This window comes from Talpa occidentalis, unplaced genomic scaffold, assembly GCF_014898055.3.
Source record: "Talpa occidentalis isolate TD23 unplaced genomic scaffold, MPIMG_talOcc4v2.1 talOcc4.12, whole genome shotgun sequence".
In the NCBI taxonomy this organism is placed as follows: Eukaryota; Metazoa; Chordata; class Mammalia; order Eulipotyphla; family Talpidae; genus Talpa; species Talpa occidentalis.
In genome coordinates, this window is record NW_023601212.1 from 70107395 (window position 1) to 70128226 (window position 20832).

General features: G+C 46.8%; 2 protein-coding genes across 3 annotated transcripts in view; both read left to right on the top strand.

Moving 5' to 3' along the window:
* COPA (COPI coat complex subunit alpha) overlaps positions 1–5051 on the top strand; it is a 42636-nt gene extending 37585 nt beyond the window's left edge. For both annotated transcript variants that reach the window (XM_037506667.2, XM_037506668.2), the window contains exons 28-33: positions 127–263; positions 507–693; positions 2861–2971; positions 3242–3403; positions 4031–4225; positions 4402–5051. In XM_037506667.2, the coding sequence (XP_037362564.1) occupies positions 127–263; positions 507–693; positions 2861–2971; positions 3242–3403; positions 4031–4225; positions 4402–4461 (852 nt within the window). In that variant the 3' untranslated portion in view covers positions 4462–5051. The remainder of the gene's footprint in view (positions 1–126; positions 264–506; positions 694–2860; positions 2972–3241; positions 3404–4030; positions 4226–4401) is intronic.
* A 5771-nt stretch (positions 5052–10822) lies between these two features.
* PEX19 (peroxisomal biogenesis factor 19) lies at positions 10823–18480 on the top strand. Its single transcript, XM_037506670.2, has 8 exons — positions 10823–10900; positions 12468–12577; positions 12992–13157; positions 13440–13525; positions 13729–13890; positions 14725–14901; positions 15125–15169; positions 15332–18480. The coding sequence occupies exons 1-8, from the start codon at positions 10834–10836 to the stop codon at positions 15413–15415; spliced, it is 897 nt and encodes a 298-aa protein (XP_037362567.1). The 5' UTR covers positions 10823–10833; the 3' UTR covers positions 15416–18480.
* The last annotated feature ends 2352 nt before the right edge of the window (positions 18481–20832 follow it).

A 20832-nucleotide genomic window follows, 5' to 3' on the forward strand; every position in this document is an offset into this window, starting at 1 on the left:
GGTTGGTCCCATGGTCTAGCACACTTTACTGATGAGGAACCAAATATAGAGAAGTACCTCACCTAAGGTCAACTAGTTTTTAAAGGGTAGGGCCAAAATCTTTGTTTCTTTCTTCCTGTCTTCCAGCTACTTCATGATCAGGTGGGTGTAACCCAGTTTGGTCCCTACAAGCAGCTGTTCCTACAGACTTATGCCCGAGGCCGTACCACCTACCAGGCTTTGCCGTGCTTGCCCTCCATGTATGGCTACCCCAATCGCAACTGGTAAGACCCTTGCTCCTTGCTCTTCTCTGTTCCCAGTTGCCAGCCTCCTTGACAATCCGATTGACTGAGCTGGGCTTTGCTAAAAGGACAAGATGCTCCTTCCCATTCTATGAGGTTTGATTTGTGTCTGCTGCACCCTGTTCCCCACATACTTTCACGAGAGGTAGTTCTGATCCTGTTGCCAGAAAAGGAAGTTGAGACATATGGACTCCTGACTGTGTCTTCTTGCACTTCCCTTTCCAGGAAGGATGCAGGGCTGAAGAGCGGTGTGCCAGCTGTGGGCCTGAAGCTGAATGACCTCATCCAGCGCCTGCAGCTGTGTTACCAGTTCACCACAGTTGGCAAGTTTGAGGAAGCTGTGGAGAAATTCCGTTCCATTTTACTCAGTGTGCCACTGCTTGTTGTGGATAATAAACAGGAGATCGCAGAGGTAGGGAAGGTCTAGCTGCTTGTCCTGGTCCTGGGACCCTCCCCATACCCCATATGCATATCTCTGTACCATGTTGTAAAGGCAGGACTGGATACAGTGCAGGTTTTCTGATCCCATGCAGACCGGGTAAAGGAGGAGTCAGAGTCCTCAGTAGTTTTGCAGGTTTTTTATTTGGGGTTCACCAGGCATATGGCAGGCAGGGGTGCTGGCTGGGGGGCTGGGAGGCTGGCAGGCCTCCCAGCCCCCAGCAAGTCTTCACTCTATCTGGGTTCTGCTGCTTCTCGGCTTCTCTTTTGTTCTCGGCTTCTGCTGCTGCTGCTGGCGTCCCCGTGACGCCGCCCTTAAAAGCACAGTCTTAGCTCAGCTGAATCCCATCCACCTAGGCCCACACCCTATTCCAGGTGCCCGCCATCAGGCATGCATCCAGGACAAGGATCCATCATCTATCCTGATGGCGGAAAGGCAGAAAAGCCTGACATTTTCTTTACCCTACAGTCCACCCCCTCAGGGTTTTCTGCCATACAGTCTATCTATATATATACACAATTTTCTTATCAAACAAACAATGCAGCCATGGCCCACAAAAGCAAATACATCAAATAACAAAATACAACATAACAAAATACAACAGAACACAAATAAGTCCAGGCAGGGCACCAACCAAGTGCAAAAGACAATTATTGGTACCAGCAGATGAGCCACCAAATCTGCTGCCGAAGGCACTGCTCATACGAGGGAGGGGAAATCACACACGGCATCTGCTATAACACACCAGGAGCCGTCAGGCTTCCTGGCCTTCTCTGGCTGTAGTCTCGGCTACAAGGCACACACAGCATCCACCCCCAGGATGCACTAGCTCTGGGATTGGCAATTTTATTCTGTTGGGGGTAATCGCCAACCCTCAGGGTTTCTGTCTGCAGTCGCTCCAACACTCGGCCTTCATGGCCACCCATGCGACTCACAGACCCCTGCTCTCAAGCCAACCCACTGCACAAGCACATGGGTTGGGGATCCAAACTTTGCATTTGGCTTGGGCTCCACCCCAAGCCACATTCCCCACCCGTCCCCCAAGGACGGGCTTCTCAGCTCCTCACCCTCACTCAAGAATGAGCAGGGCATCACCCATAGGTGATTTTACGAGACTCACAGGGCTTCAGCATACCCAGGCTGCTTAACAGCCGCTTTAGGGCTTCTCAACTTAGCATCAGTACCAGCTTTTGCCACCTTAGTTGGCTTTTCTCCTCCACCTGGCCACTGGGCATACACAGGCTGCTTTTGGCCATCTAGGCCCACTGGCCACCCCCAGATTCTCAAAAAATAAACATAACCTGCTAAGGTCCTCCGCCTTCTGGCGGGATTGTCAGTCCAAAATCATCAGTTCATCAGTCCATCAGTCCATTGGCCTCTCCCTGCTTCAGCAATGGCCTGCTGCCTCAGGGGTCATTGGCTGGTCCTTTCCGGTGTCGTTGGCTGGTCCTATCCGGTGTCGTTGGCTGGTCCTATCCGGTGTCGTTGGCTGGTCCTATCCGGTGTCGTTGGCTGGTCCTTTCGGGCGTCTCCTTCACGCCAGGTCTCATCCTGTAGCTCGTGGACGTATCCATCTTCTATACCGCCATGGTGCCTCCAGCGTCGTCACAGGCAAAGTCTGTTCTCCTTAGTCCCTCCAGGTCTTCGGAGGGCTCCAATACCCGTCTGCATGGATCCTGCCGACTACGCCAATTGTAAAGGCAGGACTGGATACGGTGCAGGTTTTCTGATCCCATGCAGACCGGGTAAAGGAGGAGTCAGAGTCCTCAGTAGTTTTGCAGGTTTTTTATTTGGGGTTCACCAGGCATATGGCAGGCAGGGGTGCTGGCTGGGGGGCTGGGAGGCTGGCAGGCCTCCCAGCCCCAGCAAGTCTTCACTCTATCTGGGTTCTGCTGCTTCTCGGCTTCTCTTTTGTTCTCGGCTTCTGCTGCTGCTGCTGGCGTCCCCGTGACGCCGCCCTTAAAAGCACAGTCTTAGCTCAGCTGAATCCCATCCACCTAGGCCCACACCCTATTCCAGGTGCCCGCCATCAGGCATGCATCCAGGACAAGGATCCATCATCTATCCTGATGGCGGAAAGGCAGAAAAGCCTGACATTTTCTTTACCCTACACATGTCTTACCTTTGTCCTTGGCTCCAGGCCCAGCAGCTCATCACCATTTGCCGTGAGTACATTGTGGGTTTGTCCATGGAAATTGAAAGAAAAAAGCTGCCCAAAGAGACTCTGGAACAGCAGAAGCGCATCTGTGAGGTAAGAATCTTGCCCTTCACCTTCCATTGGGTCTGAATTCTTCAATTCTAAACCCAGATCTCAGTCTGGTTAGAAAGAGAAGTTTGGGCCCATCTCTGTAAGGAAAGGATGTATTATTCCTCAACCCTTCATCCTCATCCCATTGGTCCTCCTTATCCCGGAGGCAGTCAGCCCTTGTTTTGTTTGTTTTCATTTGATTGACTGTGAGTCAGCTTATTCCAACTCCTCTGATTGTGGTCAGCTGATTTCTGTTCCTCTTCTGTCCACCAGATGGCAGCCTACTTCACACACTCCAACTTGCAACCTGTGCACATGATTCTGGTGCTGCGCACAGCCCTCAACCTCTTCTTCAAGCTCAAAAACTTTAAGACAGCTGCCACCTTTGCCCGACGCCTGCTAGAACTTGGGCCCAAGCCAGAGGTGGCTCAACAGGTAACTAGGAATCCCTTTAGTGAGCAAAAGCAGACTAGATCTGCTCTCATGGAGAGAGTAAGAGACCAAGGTGCTTCTCTGAAAAAGAGCACTGACAGCAGCATTCACAGTGAGCGCCCTGGATGCCCTCTTCCTCCACTTAGGGTCATGGTGTCTCCCTCGTTCCTGGAAGCTGAACAGATAACTTACATAGACATGCCAGGTATTAGAGCAACCTGCAGCCTAGATTAACCCCACCATGGCTGAAAATAGCCCCATTCCTAGAACCACTATTGCCACCACACTTTTCCACACATGTCCCATTACTTCTTATCTCTAAAAGCATTTTGGGGGGCAGTAGAAACATTCTTAATGCTTTCAGACCTGCTCCTGACCTTGATCATCCCCAATCCTGGTAGGGAAGCATGGGTCTAGACCCACGGTGCCACTTCAATATTGAGCTGAGGGGAAACCAGATACAGCAGATGGCAGCTGTACCCTTTTACTTATACCCTGGACAGAGCGTTCTCTACTCACTCCGTGCAGTTGCAGCTTGCATCAAAGAAACCATGCAACCCTGGTAAGATCATTTGAGTTATGGTGCGTGGCTTTTTGTTGTCTTAAATAAAAGATTACTTCCTTTTTTAGACCCGGAAAATCCTTTCTGCCTGTGAAAAGAACCCCACAGATGCCTGCCAGCTCAATTATGACATGCACAACCCTTTTGACATTTGTGCTGCATCCTATCGGCCCATCTATCGTGGAAAGCCAGTGGAGAAGTGTCCACTCAGTGGGGCCTGTTATTCACCTGAGTTCAAGGGTCAGATCTGCAGGGTCACCACCGTGAGTGCTTTCCTGGAGTCTGAGGGCATGTGGTAGGGGTGGTAATAATGTATCTTCCTGTGCCCCTTCTCCAGGCAGTGGCTCTGGAAAAGGCTAGAGCCAGGGGGCTCTGCTGAGTATTGGGGTAGCAAGCTTTCGCTCACAAGTCCCTGACCTTTACTCTCTCCTTTCCACAGGTGACAGAGATTGGCAGAGATGTCATTGGTCTGAGGATCAGCCCTCTGCAGTTTCGCTAAATTCCGCTTTTTGGTGTGTGGGTATCAGTCATCTTGTTTCCCCTAGAGAATTAGTCTCTAATCCTCCAGTTCCCCTTCCTAAACAGCCTTTCAGATTGTTGACATTTAGCTGTCCCTGCCCCAAATCTTCATGTCCTTTTCTCTTTAATGGTGATCAAAATGTCAAAACTTGACTCTTTTTGCCTCTGACGTTCTTCATCTTCTCAAGATGACTCCAGTGGTCACAGTTGCCTGACCTTCCCAGCACAGGTCTTTCAAGGACAAATAAAAACTCAGTGATGAGCATTTGTGTAGTACATTCCTTTACTATTCACCCTCTCCCTCCCTTTTTGCTAGAAATGAGTAGGTGTAATAAGTAAGAACATCTTTTGCTCAGTCACAGCAAACTCAGCCACCCCTGTTTTCCTTGGCATTTCAGCTTTTAGGCAACTACATTCTGTGTGCTGAAAACTTAAAATTTGAGAAGAAACTATTTGGTTTCCCAGAAATGCACATCACTTTGTATGGGTTTGTTCTTTATAACCATTGTTCTTGTACTTTGTGTCTCACACTGAATAAAGTAAATTTCTACAAGAATTTCATGGCTGAATACACTTATATTCCTACCTGTACCATGAAGTTACCCAAAGCATCTCTCTTTCCTTCCATAATAAATTTTGAATTACAAAAGTAGTAAGTACCCATTATAGAAGAAAAATCACATACTTTTCATAGAATGTTAAACTGCTATAAAGATGGTAGAAAGCAAATAGCTCCCCTGTCCCATATTGTCTGCAACCTTCCTCCTATTGCTAATTATAGCAATATAGTTTTATGAGAACTGGCTATGGATTTGTCACTGTTGTAGGAGTATCACAGGTAACATATATATAAGATTTAATAGCAATACATTGTGTATATTTATAATGAGTACATTAGCAGTAATTATTTTTTTAAAAGATAATATTATTTATTTATTCATGCATGCAAGAACTGGAGTAAAGGCCAGAGGTGCAGGGGGTGAGAGGATTTACCACAGACAGAATGGAGAACAGAAAAGGCAGACTGACTGAAATATACCGCTGAGGGGAGCAGCAAGCGAGACAGCAAGGTCTGCCGTGCCAGGTGGGTAGCTCCCAGGCCAGGGATTGAGCTTGTGCTGCACTGGCTGTGGATTGCTCCATCTCAACCCCTTATACCACCAAGGAGGCCCCAGCAGTAATTATTTCACTTGTCATGTACCTACACTAATTGGGTAGTACTGTTTCTTGATTTAAATATGCATGTTTTTCATTTTATTTTTATATTTTTAAGATTTATTGATTTATGCGTACAAGAACTGGGGTACAGGCCAGAGGTGCGGGGGTAGGGGGTAACAAGATTCACCAGAGACAGGGTGGGGAACAAAGCAGGTGGATTGACTGAAATAAACTGCTGAAGGGAACAGCGGGTGAGATAGGAGAAGTCTGCTGTGCCATGTGGGTTAGCTCCCTGGCCTGCTGGGAATCAAGCTGGTGCTATGCTGCAGTGGCTGCAGATAGTTTCATAGTGCTGCGACTTAACCCCTTGCACCACCAGGGAGGCCCTGATTTTCCATTTTAAACTCAAGTTAAACAATGTATTCATATAGTTCAGAATCAGTAAGTGTGAAAAACTATTCATGATACGTCTTCGTCCCATCTTCTTTGCTCAGCCAACCAGTTCTTATCACCTTCCCCCAAATAGGTAACCACTGTTAAAGTCTCAGCTCTATCAAGCTATCACCAGCCTCTGCAGCATGCGTTCGCTCCCCGGCCAAGGAGCTGACCCACATGGTGCAACAGACCACTCCTATCTCCCCCGCTGCTTGCCTCAGCAGTGTATTTCAGTAGATCCACCTGTTCTGCTCCCCACTCTGTTTCTGGTGAATCCTCACAAACCCCCAACCCCACCTCTGACCTACACCCCAGTTCTTGTATGCATAAATGAATAAAAATAAATATGTTATAAAAATAGCTTATCTCCTTCAGAGATTTTTATAAATCTATAAGCAGATATAAATATATTTTTTCCAGGGCCTCCCCGGTGGCGTGAGGTGTTAAGTTTCAGCACTATAAAGCTATCTGCAGCCACTGCAGCAGAAGTTCTATCCCTGGCAGGCCAGGGAGCTAACCCACATGGCACAACAGACCTTTCCTGTCTTGTCCACTGCTCCCCTCAGCAGTGTATTTCAGTCAATCTCCCTGTTCTGCTCCCCACTCTTATCTCTGGTGAATCCTCTCACTCCCCGCACCTCTGACGTACACCCCAGCTCTTATATGCATGAATAAATAAATCTTTAAAAAATGGGTTTTTTCTATGTGTCTTTTATATATAATTGCACACAAACTAATGATTATGCACCTTATTAGTTTTTTTCTTTTTAGATATTTTGGAGATTTTCCCATATGAATATATTAGAGCGCTTCACTTTTTGTTTTTACTTGTCCATATAGTGTGCTATTACATGATTTACTATAACTTATCTATGTTGTCTGTTATTGATGGATATCTGGGTGTCCCAATTAAAAACAGTGCTGCAGTGAGTAACTTGAATACACACGCTACAGGTAGGGAGTGTGTCTGGAGAAGAAATTCCTAGAGGTTGAATTCCTGCAGCAAAGAGCATGGGTCTTCATATTTTCTTAGCTTTAAGAGTTGCTTCCTTAAACATTATTTCCCAAATTAACCCTTTTTTCTCAAAAATTTGCTTGCTACTTTGATAACACTTTCTCAAGCTGTAAACATTCTTCTGTATACAGGAACATTGAATTGCAAAATCAATTTTGCATGCATACAAACACTCTGAACTGAGGGATATGCAAAAAAGTAGACAATCAGTGCCTATTGAAGCTTAGGATATATTGTGAAATTATACCAGACTAGACTTTGAAGTTTATCATTAAACAGTTGAGAGCCATTAAATCCTAAGCAAAGAGTGATATAAACAAAATGATACAAAATACTATTTTCGACAGCATTCCCTATATGTCAGAAAGGCAGGAGGTGAGGTGTTAGGAGTATCAGTAGTAAAAATAATAATGCAGGAGCAAGTTTAGGAAACAATGCAGGGGCCTCCTTGATAGCCTATGGGTTAAGTCTCAGTGCTATCACACTATCCCCCTATCACTGATATCAACCTATCACTGAGGACAGGGTGCTAACCTACACATGGCACAGCTGGCCTCTCCTGTCTCACCCGCTGCTCCCCTCAGCAGTGTATTTCAGTAGGTCCGACTGTTCTGCTCCCCACTTTGCCTCTGGTGAATCCTCTCATCTCCCGCACCTCTGGCCTACACACCAGTTCTATATATAAATAAATAAATCTTTTTTAAAAAATGCAGATGAAGAGTCATGCTTGTTTTTAACTTTAATTCAATTCCATTGAGTATTTTCCTTATTAACATACTAATTTTACATTAATGTAAAGTCAATAAAAATACTACATTTTTTTTAAAGATTTGTTTATACAAGCACTGGGTACAGTCAGAAGCGCGGGAGGGTGAGAGGATTCACCAGAGCCAGAGCGGGGAGCAGAGCAGGCAGAAGGACCAAGGTACACTGCTGAGGGGAGCAGCGGGCGGCTCGAGAGGTCTGCACGCCATGTGGGACCCTCCTCCGGTGGCCAGGTAGCAGCTGGGGATCAAACCACTGCTGCAGAGGCTGCGGGCAGCTTCGCAACCCAGCGCTCAACCGCTGCGCCACCGGGGGGGGGGGGCAACTTACTACTTTTTTAAACGTTCTTACTGTAACTGCTGTCATGTTAGAGCTACACATGTAAGCAGTTTGGAGTTGGATGAAAAAGTTAACCTGCAATAAATTGGTACAAGTGAAAGAGGTTATTCAAGAAAGATTTAGATTATAGAACTTTGGAATTGAAGATCTGGAAGTCCCAACTTTAATGTTACATATTTGTAATTAGAGGCCTAGGGTGTTGAACAAAGTGATTAAGCAACAGACTTGGGATTGGAATTTATGTCTTCTGACTCCCAGTTTGGATTGTTTTCTCCAAGTCACACAACTTGTGTTGTTCAAAGAACACAATAGGGCTTGCACAGGTGTGATAGTACACTCTGTGCCCTATCTGTGAAAGTAGTACCTAATCTGATGTTTCACACAGTACAGAAGCCCTTGAGTAATGTCCTCTCATTGTTAAGGTTGATGAGGAAAAAAGCCTATTCCAGCCAAAGTTATTAGAGGACCTGCTTTCCTTTTAAGTTGATTTGTTTAAAGTCTGTTTCCAGACCTCCCTGGTGGCTCAGGGGTTAAAGATACAGTGCTATCAAGCTACTGCCAGCCACTACAGCACGAGCTCAATCCCTGGCAAGCCCTGGCCATCCTGAGAGCTAACCCACATGGCTCAGCAGACCTCTCCTGTCTCACCCACTGCTCCCCTCAGCAGTGTATTTCAGTACATCTGTCTGTTCTCCCCTCTGTCTCTGATGAATCCTCTCACCCTCCTGCACCTCTGGCCTACACCCCAGTTCTTGTATGCATAAATAAAAGTAAATAAATAAAAAATAAAGTCTGAATTTCCAAGAACCTATCAAGTATGTTAAGTGAGGAGTTTCAGTACTCAAGTGTGCCAGGGATGAAAGTCATGAAGTGACAGTATTTTCATGTAGATGTGATTTCTCCCTCTTGAACTTCATAGCACTTTGTCCTTATCTCTTTTCAGAGCTCTACTTTGTGCCATACTGTGTGTGTGTGTCTAATTGTATCTCAGCCTGATCCCCAGGGATCTACCTTACAACAGGGGTTGGTCCTGATTTGTCTTTCCTCCCTGGTGCCAACACAAGATTTGAAACTACAGCCCAAATCCTTTAGGTGCCAGCATTGACCTGTGTATAAGGATGCATTTGGTCTATTCGGACAGATGAATAGAACAATGCCTGAAGAGGAAAGGGATGAGAATGTATATAGTTGTCACTGTTTTAGTCTCCCCCAACCTGCACTTATTTGGAGATTGGGTTCTCTATGGAGCACAGGAGATAGGGAAGGCAGGGCCATTCCTACTACATTCTAGCTACCACTTGGTCAGTCCAAGATCCCAGAGCTGCTTTTTCTGTTTGCTTTGCTTCAACTGATAATGAATTATAACTAAATTCCTGGCACTGTCCTTTAGGCTGAAAGTTCTAATGGAGTCTAGGAAATGAGAAAGACCCACAAATTCCGCAGAGAAATGTGTAGCTAGCGTTTGGAAAAGCAGAGAGTGGCTGCTGAGCGACTACATTTAAGATCCAGTCTAGGAGATGGGGTTTCGTCAGCGAAGACAAAGTCCTGCCTTCCTAGTACTTCCTCGAGGGGGAGGGAGGAAATCAACGAGACAAGCACACAGTATGCCAACGAGTGTCAGGTGCTAGGAGAGAAAGGGGAGCGGGGTGCATGTGTAGGGGTTGAGGGGAGATTTAATCAGTGGGTGTAAAGAACGCATTTTTTTCAAGTCAATTTGTAACAGGGTGGTCCCCAGGAAAGGGGGAGGTTCCCTGCCCCACCCAAAGGAGGGTGGAGCTGAGCAGGAAGAGGAGAAGCTGCAGAAGAGACTGAGGAAGGAAGCAGGATGGAGCCAGGAGACCTGGAGGAGGCGCATGGAGCCTAGAGACACGTGAAGAAACTGCGCTTGTCTTTTGGTCGTGGACTGGGTGACACAGATGTGGGTGAGACCCGTGGAGAGGTGACAATGGCAGCCTTTATCTTGATGCTGATTTTGCTCTTTTCTTTCCGGGCTTGTCTGGTTGTTTCTGACCCTTTTCTGTGGGCCCCCACTGGAAGATGCTTTAGACTTGTGGCAGGCTTTGGGGCCTTGTTCTGGGCCAATCCCATATGGATGGACTTTTATCCACGAGGGGACGGGTAACTTTGGGTGCTTCATTTAGAAACTAGACTGTTTGCCTTACCTGTATTGTTTCCTAATTGTATTAAAGTTCCTTCCCATTAAAGTCTCATATATTTTATGTTGATGTGGCGGATGGCAAAACCCATTTAGAATAGGCAGGTTTGTGGGGGTTTGGGCTGCCCCTCTCCCTGTCCTATAACAAACTGAAGAAGACACTGGAGTCAAAGTAGAAGGGCGTGAGAGAACCACGGGTCATCGGCCTCAAGGGCATGGCTCCCGGTTATCTGTAGGTGGTTTGTTCAGTCGGCCTGCCCACGACTCGGGAAAAGGTGACGAGAGCGTAGTTTCGACACGCCAGGCAGGCCGGGACTCGACGCAGAACAATGAATTCGGGGTCTGGAGCCCAACCTGAGAGAAAGCAGCAGTTCCGGTCCCTTTAAAAATGGCGGCTCCGCGGCCGGCCACGCCATTGGCTGCACGAGGCGGAAGAAGCGGCGACGCCTCGAGCTCCGCCCCCTACGGCGCGCCGCAGGAGCAACATGGCGGCGGCGGAGGGCAGTAGCGGTGGCGCCGACGCGGACCGGGAGTTAGAAGAGCTTCTGGAAAGTAAGAACCCGAGGCGCGAGGAGGGTGGTGGGGCCCGCCAGGTGGCAGGTGGTCCGGGGGTGCGGCGGAGTGGGGACGGGTCCAGCCGCGGCCTCACAGTAAAGCCGGTGTCGCTCCTCAGTCTTTGGCAAGAGTGGGGGCCCGGTCGTCGGTTCTCCGCCCGAGGAGAGGGGGCCCGAGGGTCCTGGGGACGGCGAGTCCCAGCCCTTAGCCCCCACATGGGCGTCCTTCCGTGCTCTGCGCTGCTTCATGAGACGCGCTTCTCTCCCCTCTCGGTCCTTCCACCTGTCTCACCCGCCCCTGTTCTGTCCTCTTGGTGTCGGCTCGAGCTGACTCCTTCCCCATCTCACTAACCCCCTCGCCTCTATTTTGAAACACCAAGTATGAGACGGCCTCAGGGAAGACACTTTGCCCTCCTGAAAAGGGGAGCATGTTCTTTTCTTAGCTCTGTTCTCCACTTTTTTGGCTTCTTTCCCAGAATGGGGCCAGTGCCCTCCCCCAGGCCTGGCAAGCAGAATAGTGGTGTTCACACAGACTTTTCAGGGCAGAGGTGACTATTTCTTGTCGCTTGCCCAGTCGCAGAGATGTGGGCAGGCTGAAAAATGAACAGAAACAGTGAGGAGTGCCCAGGGACTGTGTGAACTGGTGGCAGTTATCAGCAGAGAGGAAGCAGAGGGAGCTCTAGGACTGCCCAGAGAGCACCAAGTGGGAGGAGAAGTGAGGCGCTTCAGTGCCCTCCAGTGCAGTATAGAATGCCAACTCTGTACTAGTTCCAAGGCTCTATGGTGGTACTTATTGTGGTCTGCTTTCTTGCCAAGGATTATTCCATTGAGGGCGTCAGTGTGCGGTTAGGGGGCTGAGGACATCTGTGCTCTCTTCTCCTCCTGAATATGAGTATGGGATTTCTAGGAATCAGTAGAATGTGGTAAGGAAGGCACTGTGTAGATGGAGATGTTGTTGCAAAACTTCTTTTTTTTTTAATTTTTTTTTTATAGAGGCATGTTTATTTTTATTTATTTATTTATTTGTTTGTTTGTTTGTTTGTTTTGTTTATACATGCACTGGGTACAGTCAGAAGCGCGGGAGGGTGAGAGAATTCACCAGAGCCAGAGCGGGGAGCAGAGCAGGCAGGAGGACCGAAGTACACTGCTGAGGGGAGCAGTGGACGGCAGGAGAGGTCTGCGCGCCATGCGGGACCCTCCTCTGGTGGCCGGGGAGCAGCCGGGGATCGAACCGGCGCTGCAGAGGCTGCGGGCAGCTTCGCAACCCAGCGCTCAACCGCTGCGCCACCAGGGAGGCCCTGCAAAACTTCTTTTAACTCTCTCCTCGCAGCTCTGAGAAAGATGCTTGTTTCACCTTAAGGGATTTCTTCCTCTTTGATCTCAAAAAGTTAGGTAATGGCGAGGGAGGGGGAGGTTTATTGGGACCGAGAAAGAGAGACAAAAAGGGAGAAACCTTTAGGAAAGTTGGTATTTGAAAGATCAGTCTATTAATGCTTTGCTGAGAAACCCCTGCCTTGCATTCTCATCCATCTCTGACACACACCCCATATCTCTTGTCTCTGAAGGTGCTCTCGATGACTTCGATAAGGCCAAACTCTCCCCAGCACCCCCTCCTACCACTACAGTTCCTGATGCTCCAGGATCCCAGAAGAGATCACCAGGAGACACTGCCAAAGTATAAATTTCTCCCACTTAAGGAGGGGGCAGGGATGGGCATGCATCTCTGAGCAGAGATGGAGCAGGCCCTGTGTGTAGAGAGGAGAGTGGGGAAGGAAGGGTGCCTCGCATTGCTGAGTATTCTTACAGGCCTCAGTCCTTACAGGGACTTGAGGTTGAGTGGAGCGATCTCAAGGAAGTTCTTTGAGAAAAGAACATATTTAAATCGTTGGGTTGGGAATATCACCCCCTTTCTCTCAGTGGCCAGATCCATTTCTTGCTGTCCTCATTAAGTGAGGGCATTAGACTGTCTGGTAGGAGTAGGTAGGAGGGAAGTGCTGCATTTCCTAGAGTCACTGCCTGTGGCTTCTTTCAGAGGTCAGATGCAGTGAGATGCCAGGTAAGATGCATTTTCGCCACTCCTCCCTTGCAGGATGCCCTCTTCGCTTCGCAGGAGAAGTTTTTCCAGGAACTGTTTGACAGCGAGCTGGCCTCACAGGCCACAGCGGAGTTTGAAAAGGCCATGAAGGAGCTGGCGGAGGAAGAGCCCCACCTGGTGGAGCAGTTCCAGAAGCTCTCGGAGGCCGCAGGGAGAGTGGGTGAGGGGCCGACACTGAGACAGAGCTAAACTGACCTCTTCATTGCCTGAGAACAACAAAATTCTTAATGAAGTTGATAGCAGTCATGATGTCACTGCCATGGGGAGAGCAAGGGGGCATCAAGGAGATGGCTGGAGAGGTGGCGACCATGGAGGATTCCAAAGATTTGGAGTGATAGGGATTCACTAGTAAATGTTCAATGTCCAAGCTGGACCCAGGTCAATATATGTTAAGCAAACAGTTCAAATCCTAAATGACCTTGACTCTTTTGATTTCTCATAGGCAGTGACACAACCTCCCAACAAGAATTCACTTCTTGCCTAAAGGAGACACTAAGTGGACTAGCCAAAAATGCTACCGATCTTCAGGTGAGGGGAGGAGGGAGTGGGGAGCCACAAGGAACCACCCCCAGATGCTGCAGCACAGTCTCAAGTGACAGACTCTTTTAAGTATCATCTCAGTCTGTCACTGCCTGTTTTGCTGCCTGCAAGTTTAAGTGGTTCGTTCCCACCAGAAAGGGTGATCAGCATCCCAAGAAGGTACTAGCTTACCTCCTTCTCATCCTTTCTAGAACTCAGGCATGTCAGAAGAGGAGCTGACAAAGGCCATGGAAGGGCTGGGCATGGATGACGGAGACGGGGAAGGGGCCATCCTGCCTATCATGCAGAGCATCATGCAGAACCTGCTGTCCAAGGACGTGCTGTACCCCTCGCTGAAAGAGATCACAGAGAAGGTCTGTGGATTCCAGTTCCATGTGCCCTGGGCTCTTCGTTGTGCCATGGGGTCCTTTGTCTGTTTAGAGCCTGTAGAGGTTGTAATGTGAGTGTACATTCCTTCTATTTTTTTTTCTCATTTGTTTATTTATTTGGTGTGGGAAGAGTTTGGAGGAATTGTGTCTCTAAAGAATAAAACTACCACTCTCAGGATAGTTAGAGTAGAAGGCGAAATCCTTCAGATCTAGTTTTTCATAAACTAGTTTGAGACCGTTGTCTTCGTCTGATCAGTCTCTTCCCTCATTTCTAGCTTCTCATTTCTCCAACAAGGTCTCATTAGGTATATGTTGGCTTTGTGCTCTGACAGTTTAAGAGGAGTTTAAATGATGGTCCCAGCTGTCACAGAGCTTATCGTTTTACTAGAAAGTGAGTGTACAGGAGTAGAAGCTTTTCAGTGATGCAGGGTAACGTGATTGGGTGTAAAATGAGTAGTATACATCAAGGGTCAGTAGACCAGGGTCCAGGTGGACCAAATCCAACTCTCAAGCTAAGAATGGTATTTGTATTTTTTAAAGGTTGTAAAATCAAAACAGAGAAAGGAGAAAGAATATGTGGTAGAAAACATATGTAGCTCTGAAAGTCTAAAATGTTTACTACCAGGTCCTTACAGAAGTCTATTGGCCTCTGGTGCCATAAATGCCAGCTTAGCAAGTGATGCAGTTGGAGTCAGTGCTGCTGCTTATGCTGAACTCATTCTCAGCTTGCCTTTTCCTGCGTCCCCCTTCCCTTCTTATTTCATTGCCCTTCCTTATCCCTGCACATTCAAGTTTTCCCCACCCGTTCTCTTTCCTTAGTACCCTGAATGGTTGCAGAGTCACCGGGAATCTCTACCTCCAGAGCAGTTCGAAAAATATCAGGAACAGCACATTATCATGGGCAAGATATGTGCGCAGTTTGAAGCAGAGACCCCCACAGACAGTGAGGCCACCCAAAAGGCTCATTTTGAAACTGTGCTGGATCTCATGCAACAGGTCAGGACTCCCCTGCCATCTGCCCATGTGTGCTGTCTGCTTAGGTATTCAGTGGGAAGTATCTGGGCGGGATGTTATCATATATGGGGGTAGGGGAGCCACAAGAGAGGCCACATAGCATGGGCCCTAGGAGAAAGCAGGGACCTGGCTCAGACTCCTCTTTGGAACTGCTACATTATTGTCTGGGATCTTCTCTAGCTCATGTTCTTTTCTCATTTTCCAGCTACAGGATTTGGGCCATCCTCCAAAAGAGCTGGCTGGGGAGATGGTGAGTATGTTTCCTAAATTTTAATCTGAGCCCTTTTTCAGAATTGTGGTATCTTTAGTGATTCCACCTTGTTGTGATAATTGTGCCTACTAAGGATAGAGCTTTGGAAGCTCTAAACCTGAAATTGGAACAGTTATCTGAATCCCTTCATCTCTTCTCCAGCCTCCTGGCCTCAACTTTGACCTGGATGCCCTCAATCTGTCAGGCCCACCAGGTGCCAATGGCGAACAGTGTCTGATCATGTGAAACACAACGTCTTTTTCTCCCTAATTCCCAGCCCTGGGGAACATCTGGAGTCAGCAGAACCACTGGGAGCTGAGACAGGAGCGTCGTCTACAAGAGTGGCCTGCCCACTGCTCTCTGTCATCCCACCCAAGGTTGTGCCATACCAGCTGAGGGTTTTCCTCTGTCTTTCTAGGAATAAGGCCATTTCAGTGAGCCCTATCCATTGTGGTTTCTGCTGCAGGCAGAGGCCCACAGCCTACAAGGTGATGGAAGGCGGCATCTCTTTTGGGTCTTCCACCTTCTTCCCACTCCCGAGATAATGTTATATTCAACCACAGTGATATTCACCTTTGCACCCAGGGTCTTCGTGCCTTGTCTCTACTCCCTCTCTTGGACCTAGGGAGCAAGGACAGAGTCCCGGCACTCTGTATTTCTAGTACTCTTGGTGGGAATGAATGGGGGTGGAACTTGGCCTGGATTGGGACTGGAAATTGGTCACTATGCCTTCTTGCCTTTAGACAGACCATTCTGAATCTTCTGAAGGAAAGAAAGTGGGACTTTGGCATCTAATTACAGTGGGGTTAAAAAAGAAGCTCTCCCGGTGCTGAGCCTGCAGCTCCCTGTTCCAGCCTCAGAACCCAAATTGCTGCCTGGCTCTCCTACAATGCCGTGATCTGGGTGAACCCAACCTTGCCCTTCTTTTGCCCCCTGCCTCTTCTCTTATTTCTTCTCTTTTTAAGTATCTTTATTTTAACCCTCCTCTGAGCCCAAGCTGTGACATAGAAGGGGCCATCCTATTTTCCCTCATGTAGTCCATCTACCACCCCTCAGTTGTAAAGAGAATCAGTGTCAGGTCTAGGAAATGAATGACTGTTCTTTCCCAGATACTTGGGGATTTTGGGAAACATCTGAGTCCTTTGAACCCTGTCCCTTGATTCAAGGAGATGGCTTGGGAAGGGGCCTGGGGTGCAGCCTGGGTCCTTTTTCCTGAATAATAAATATTTTGAGTGAGGAGTGTGGCCTGTTTTTCATCCAGGTCTTTTCTGATCTTCCTCAGCTTCTATGAGCTGCAGTGTGAGTGCTGGGTTCACCCCCTCCCCTTGTGGGCAAGGGGAAAACTGACTTTCCTTGAGTGCTTCAATCTGGGAAGCCTTCAATTGGTATTGTATTTTAATATTTCACATTATCATTAATGTTAGTAATATGTTGTTTAACTTTCTAGAGTTGTTTTTAAATTTTTCTTTGAGCTCAACTTTTCCTTCTCTAGGAGCCATTGTACCTTGGCTGCCATAGTAGATACTCTGGTCAGACCAGCTGGCTGTCCTGGTTCAGCATTTAGAAAGCAGCTACCCAAGCAAATTCACACTCATCATCAAGTCATCGAGTCATACTAAGCTTCTGACATGGCACTTTCCCCTGGATTAAGACTTCACCCCACATGTTCTGTGGTTTTGGCAAGGAAGATGTTCTTGAGGCCTCAGTCATTTGATCTAGCTATTGTATCGCATCAAAGTATGGAAGAGCCCAGGTCTGAACTGGGACTACTCTACTCTGCAAGAGGGGGGAAAACACAGGCAGATATGTGATGCCATAAACTGGATGATGACAGAGAAGGGGCAAGCAAAAGGGCCCTGTCCTATGAGCAAGTGCCTACTGATCTGCCAGTTTTCTTGGACAAGTTCTCACTTCTGCTGGCCTGGCCAGGGCTTATGCTGACTCTGAGTAGATGCCCTAGTCCATACTTTAGTTTCGTTACCAAGCTCCTCCTCTTTATTTTGATTGAACATAAACAAATTGACTTCAGATTACTCTCTCCTCCAAAAACACTGAATTGTTTTAGGACTTGTAGGAGGATAGAACAGGCATTCTCAAATTGTCTGTGTTAAAGGACCAAGTTTTTTGTTTTACAGTTATCCAATTTTTTGTAGACCGATGTATGTTCCTGTTGCCCATGACAAGTGTGCAGTTCATACTGTACACTACCCACCAAACAAGCCAGATCACCCAAACTGACTGGACTCCATTCAGCAGGCTAAGTCCACTGATCATGTGCTTTGCTATCACAATGTCAAAATGCTCAACACTCAGTTCTAACTCACGGTGTTATAAACATGGTAAAAAAATTGTGCACAGACCAGTACAAGTCTTCAAACCATGTTTGAGTAGCACTGCTCTCCTGCCTCTTCAGTGTCTCTGTAGCTCCATCAGCCCAGTGAATATACTTCTGTATTTAGAGTTCTCCCCTGTGGAGAGTTCTCCCCGTTGAACCTTTCTTCAGCAAAAATATGTACCTGTAAGGACAGTTTTAGTATTTTTTTTACACTTCTGCTTGAAAATAACCATTACAAAGCTTAGGGTTAAGTTGTGCATGAAATACTTATTCTTTTAAAATTTGAAGGAAGTCCCCTCCCAAAATTCTGTGTTAGAAAATGTGAGGGTTTTTTTTTTTTTATATTTGATAGTTTCATTAAATAAATTCATACAGAATTTGTGATAATAGGGACATTTTCTCATGATTCTAGGACATCCTGACAGGGACCCCATGAGATGGCTATAATATGCTGCTTAGATGCTTTTGGGAGCTTGGGAAAAACAGTTCCCATAGTAAATGAAGTAAATGAGAAATGGTCAAAGGCTTTGAGAATGTGGACATGAGAGAATGGATCATACATTACACTGGAGATCCCACCACTAGGAATTGTGTTCCTTTGGAAGACCTGGGGAATTTTTTTTTTAAAGATTTATTTATTTATGCATACAAGAACTGGAGTACAGGTCAGAGGGGTGGGGGTGAGAGGATTCACCAGAGACAGTGGGAAACAGAACAGGCTGATTGAAATACACTGCTGAGGGGAGCAGCGGGCGATTCAGGAGAGGTCTGCTGTGCCATGTGGGTATTTCCCTGGCCTGGGATCGAACTTGTGCTGCAGTGGCTACGGATAGCTTCATAGGTTGCTTTTTTTTTTTTTTTTAAGATTTATTTATTTATTTATACGAGCACTGGGTACAGTCAGAAGCGCAGGAGGGCGAGAGAACTCACCAGAGCCAGAGCGGGGAGCAGAACAGGCAGAAGGACTGAAGTACACTGCTGAGGGGAGCAGCGGGCGGCAGGAGAGGTCTGCACGCCATGTGGGACCCTCACCCGGTGGCCAGGGATCGAACCAGTGCTGCAGAGGCTGTGGGCAGCTTCGCAACCCAGCACTCAACTGCTGAGCCACCTGGGAGGCCCCATAGGTTGCTTCTTAACCCCTTGTGCCACCAGGGAGGCCCTGAGGAATTTTATTTTAATAAAGGAAAGGCACTAATGAAAGTGTCACCCACATCTTTGAGAAGATGAGAAGTGGCTCTTTGTAGGTGGAAGCTGATATAAGGAAATGTCTAAGAGCTGGTTTCCCTGGCAGCAGAGTTGATAGGTCCATAGCATAGTAGAGTGCAAATGGCAACACTTAAGTCTCAGAAGTAAAATAGATGAACTTCCACAAAGGCATCAGAGTCAGAATGGAGGTGGCTAATAGAACATAGATGGTCCTAGGGACCCAATATGGACAATCAAGGATGATATTAATTTATATATAATTAAAAGAGACCAAGAATGTTTGAACAGAAGGCTAAGGTCAGTAACTTCAATGAAAAGTTGCCCAGTTTCTAAGCCTGGGACAGTTCTCAGACACTATTGAGTCTGTTAACCACATACTATAGAAAAGTCATTGACATTAACATCATTTCTATGGTGATATTCCCTAAACAATCCCCAGATTCAATGAAATACCCGTCAGAATCCCAGTTCACTTGTGAAATTGACAAGCTAATTCTAAATTTCATTGACATCACAATGGACTCAGAAAATCCTGAAAAAGAAGAATAAAGATGATTCATACTTCAATCTCCAGCTGGCCAGGGAGCAACCACATGGTGCAGCAGACCAATCCTGACTCGCCCGCTGCTCCCCTCAACAGTGTATTTCAGTCATTCTGCCTGTTCTGTTCCCCACTCTGTCTCTGGTGAATCCTCTCACCCCCCTGCATCTATGCCTGTACCCCAGCTCTTGTATGCATAAATAAATAAATCTTTTTTAAAAAGATGTTTAAATACACACCTGAAAATTTGCTTGAGATAGTCATCAGGAGAGTGCAAATCAAAACCACAGTAAAATTCCATGTCAAACTCAGAATATCTAGAATCAGGTCAATTGGAAGGGTGGGGAGAAACTGGAACCTTTGGGCACTGTTGGTGTGAAAGTAAAATGTTGCAACTACCTTGAAAAACAATCTGGTAGTTTCTCAGACTAAACAGTTAAATCATATAACCCAGCAATTCCACTTAGACATATATAAGTGAAACATGTCCACACAGAAACTTGCAGATGAATGTTTATAACGGCATTGTTTATAATAACCAACCCCAAAGTCCACCAACATGAATGAACAAACAATGGGACATTTGACTATAAAAAGGAATGAGGAATTGATCCATGATACAACTTGGATGAACCTTGAAAACATGCTAAGTGAAAGAAGCCAGTCACACTGGCTTTTTCATAGGAAAGTGCAGAAGAGGGACGTCTGTATAGACAAGTAGATTGATAGCTTCTTAGGACCAGAGAGGACAGAAAGGTGACAGCTAAAGAGCAGTTTCTTTTGAGGTGACAGTAATGGTTGAAAATTGTAGTGATGTATCTGTGAATACACTAAAAGTCATAGAACTATATACCTTAAATGGGTAAATTCTATGCTATGTAAATTACATCTCAATAAAGCTGTTTTTTACAAAGTGCCATGATTATCTGGTATGTAAGTCTAAATCTTGAAGAAGACTGGGTTGGAAATAAAGACTTGGAAGTCCTCCATAGATGGTGGTTTAAAACATGAGGATGTGAGGATGAGGGCCTCCCTGGTGGCGCAGGAGGTTGAGCGCCGCCCTGTGAAGCTGTCCGCAGCCTCTGCAGCGTGGGTTTGATCCCGACTGGCGGGCAAGAATCCCACATGGCGAAGCAGACCTCTCCTGTCTTGCCCGCTGCTCCCCTCAGCAGTGTATTTCATCGGTCTGCCTGTTCTGTTCCCTGCTCTGTCTCTGGTGAATCCTCTCCCCTTCCCGCGCATCTGGCCTGTACCCCAGCTCTTGCATGCATAAATAAATAAAAAAATAATAAAATGTGAGGATGGCTGGATAAGATCATTTTGGTCTTATGAATGAAAAGGATGAGAAGCTCATAACACTAAGAGAGACATAAATAGAACTATGGAGTATAGTGTTAGAAAAATAAGTGGGATTGAATATCCAGAAGGGTAATGACCATCATAACCTCAAATGTAATAAAGTCCAAAATGGGACCTCCCTAGTTATTAGGGGGAAATGATGTCCTGAGTTAATCCCATACAGGCTTTGTGGACCCCACCCCCACTCCAGACTAAAGCCATCAAGACATTGGGAAAGACAAA

Coding starts and splice junctions, on each gene's coding strand:
- PEX19 (XM_037506670.2), top strand. CDS start 10,834: ATGGCGGCGGCGGAGGGCAGTAGCGGTGGCGCCGACGCGGACCGGGAG. Junction 13,158..13,439: donor GGAGGCCGCAGGGAGAGTGG/GTGAGGGGCCGA, acceptor GATTTCTCATAG/GCAGTGACACAACCTCCCAA. Junction 13,891..14,724: donor TGAAAGAGATCACAGAGAAG/GTCTGTGGATTC, acceptor CTCTTTCCTTAG/TACCCTGAATGGTTGCAGAG.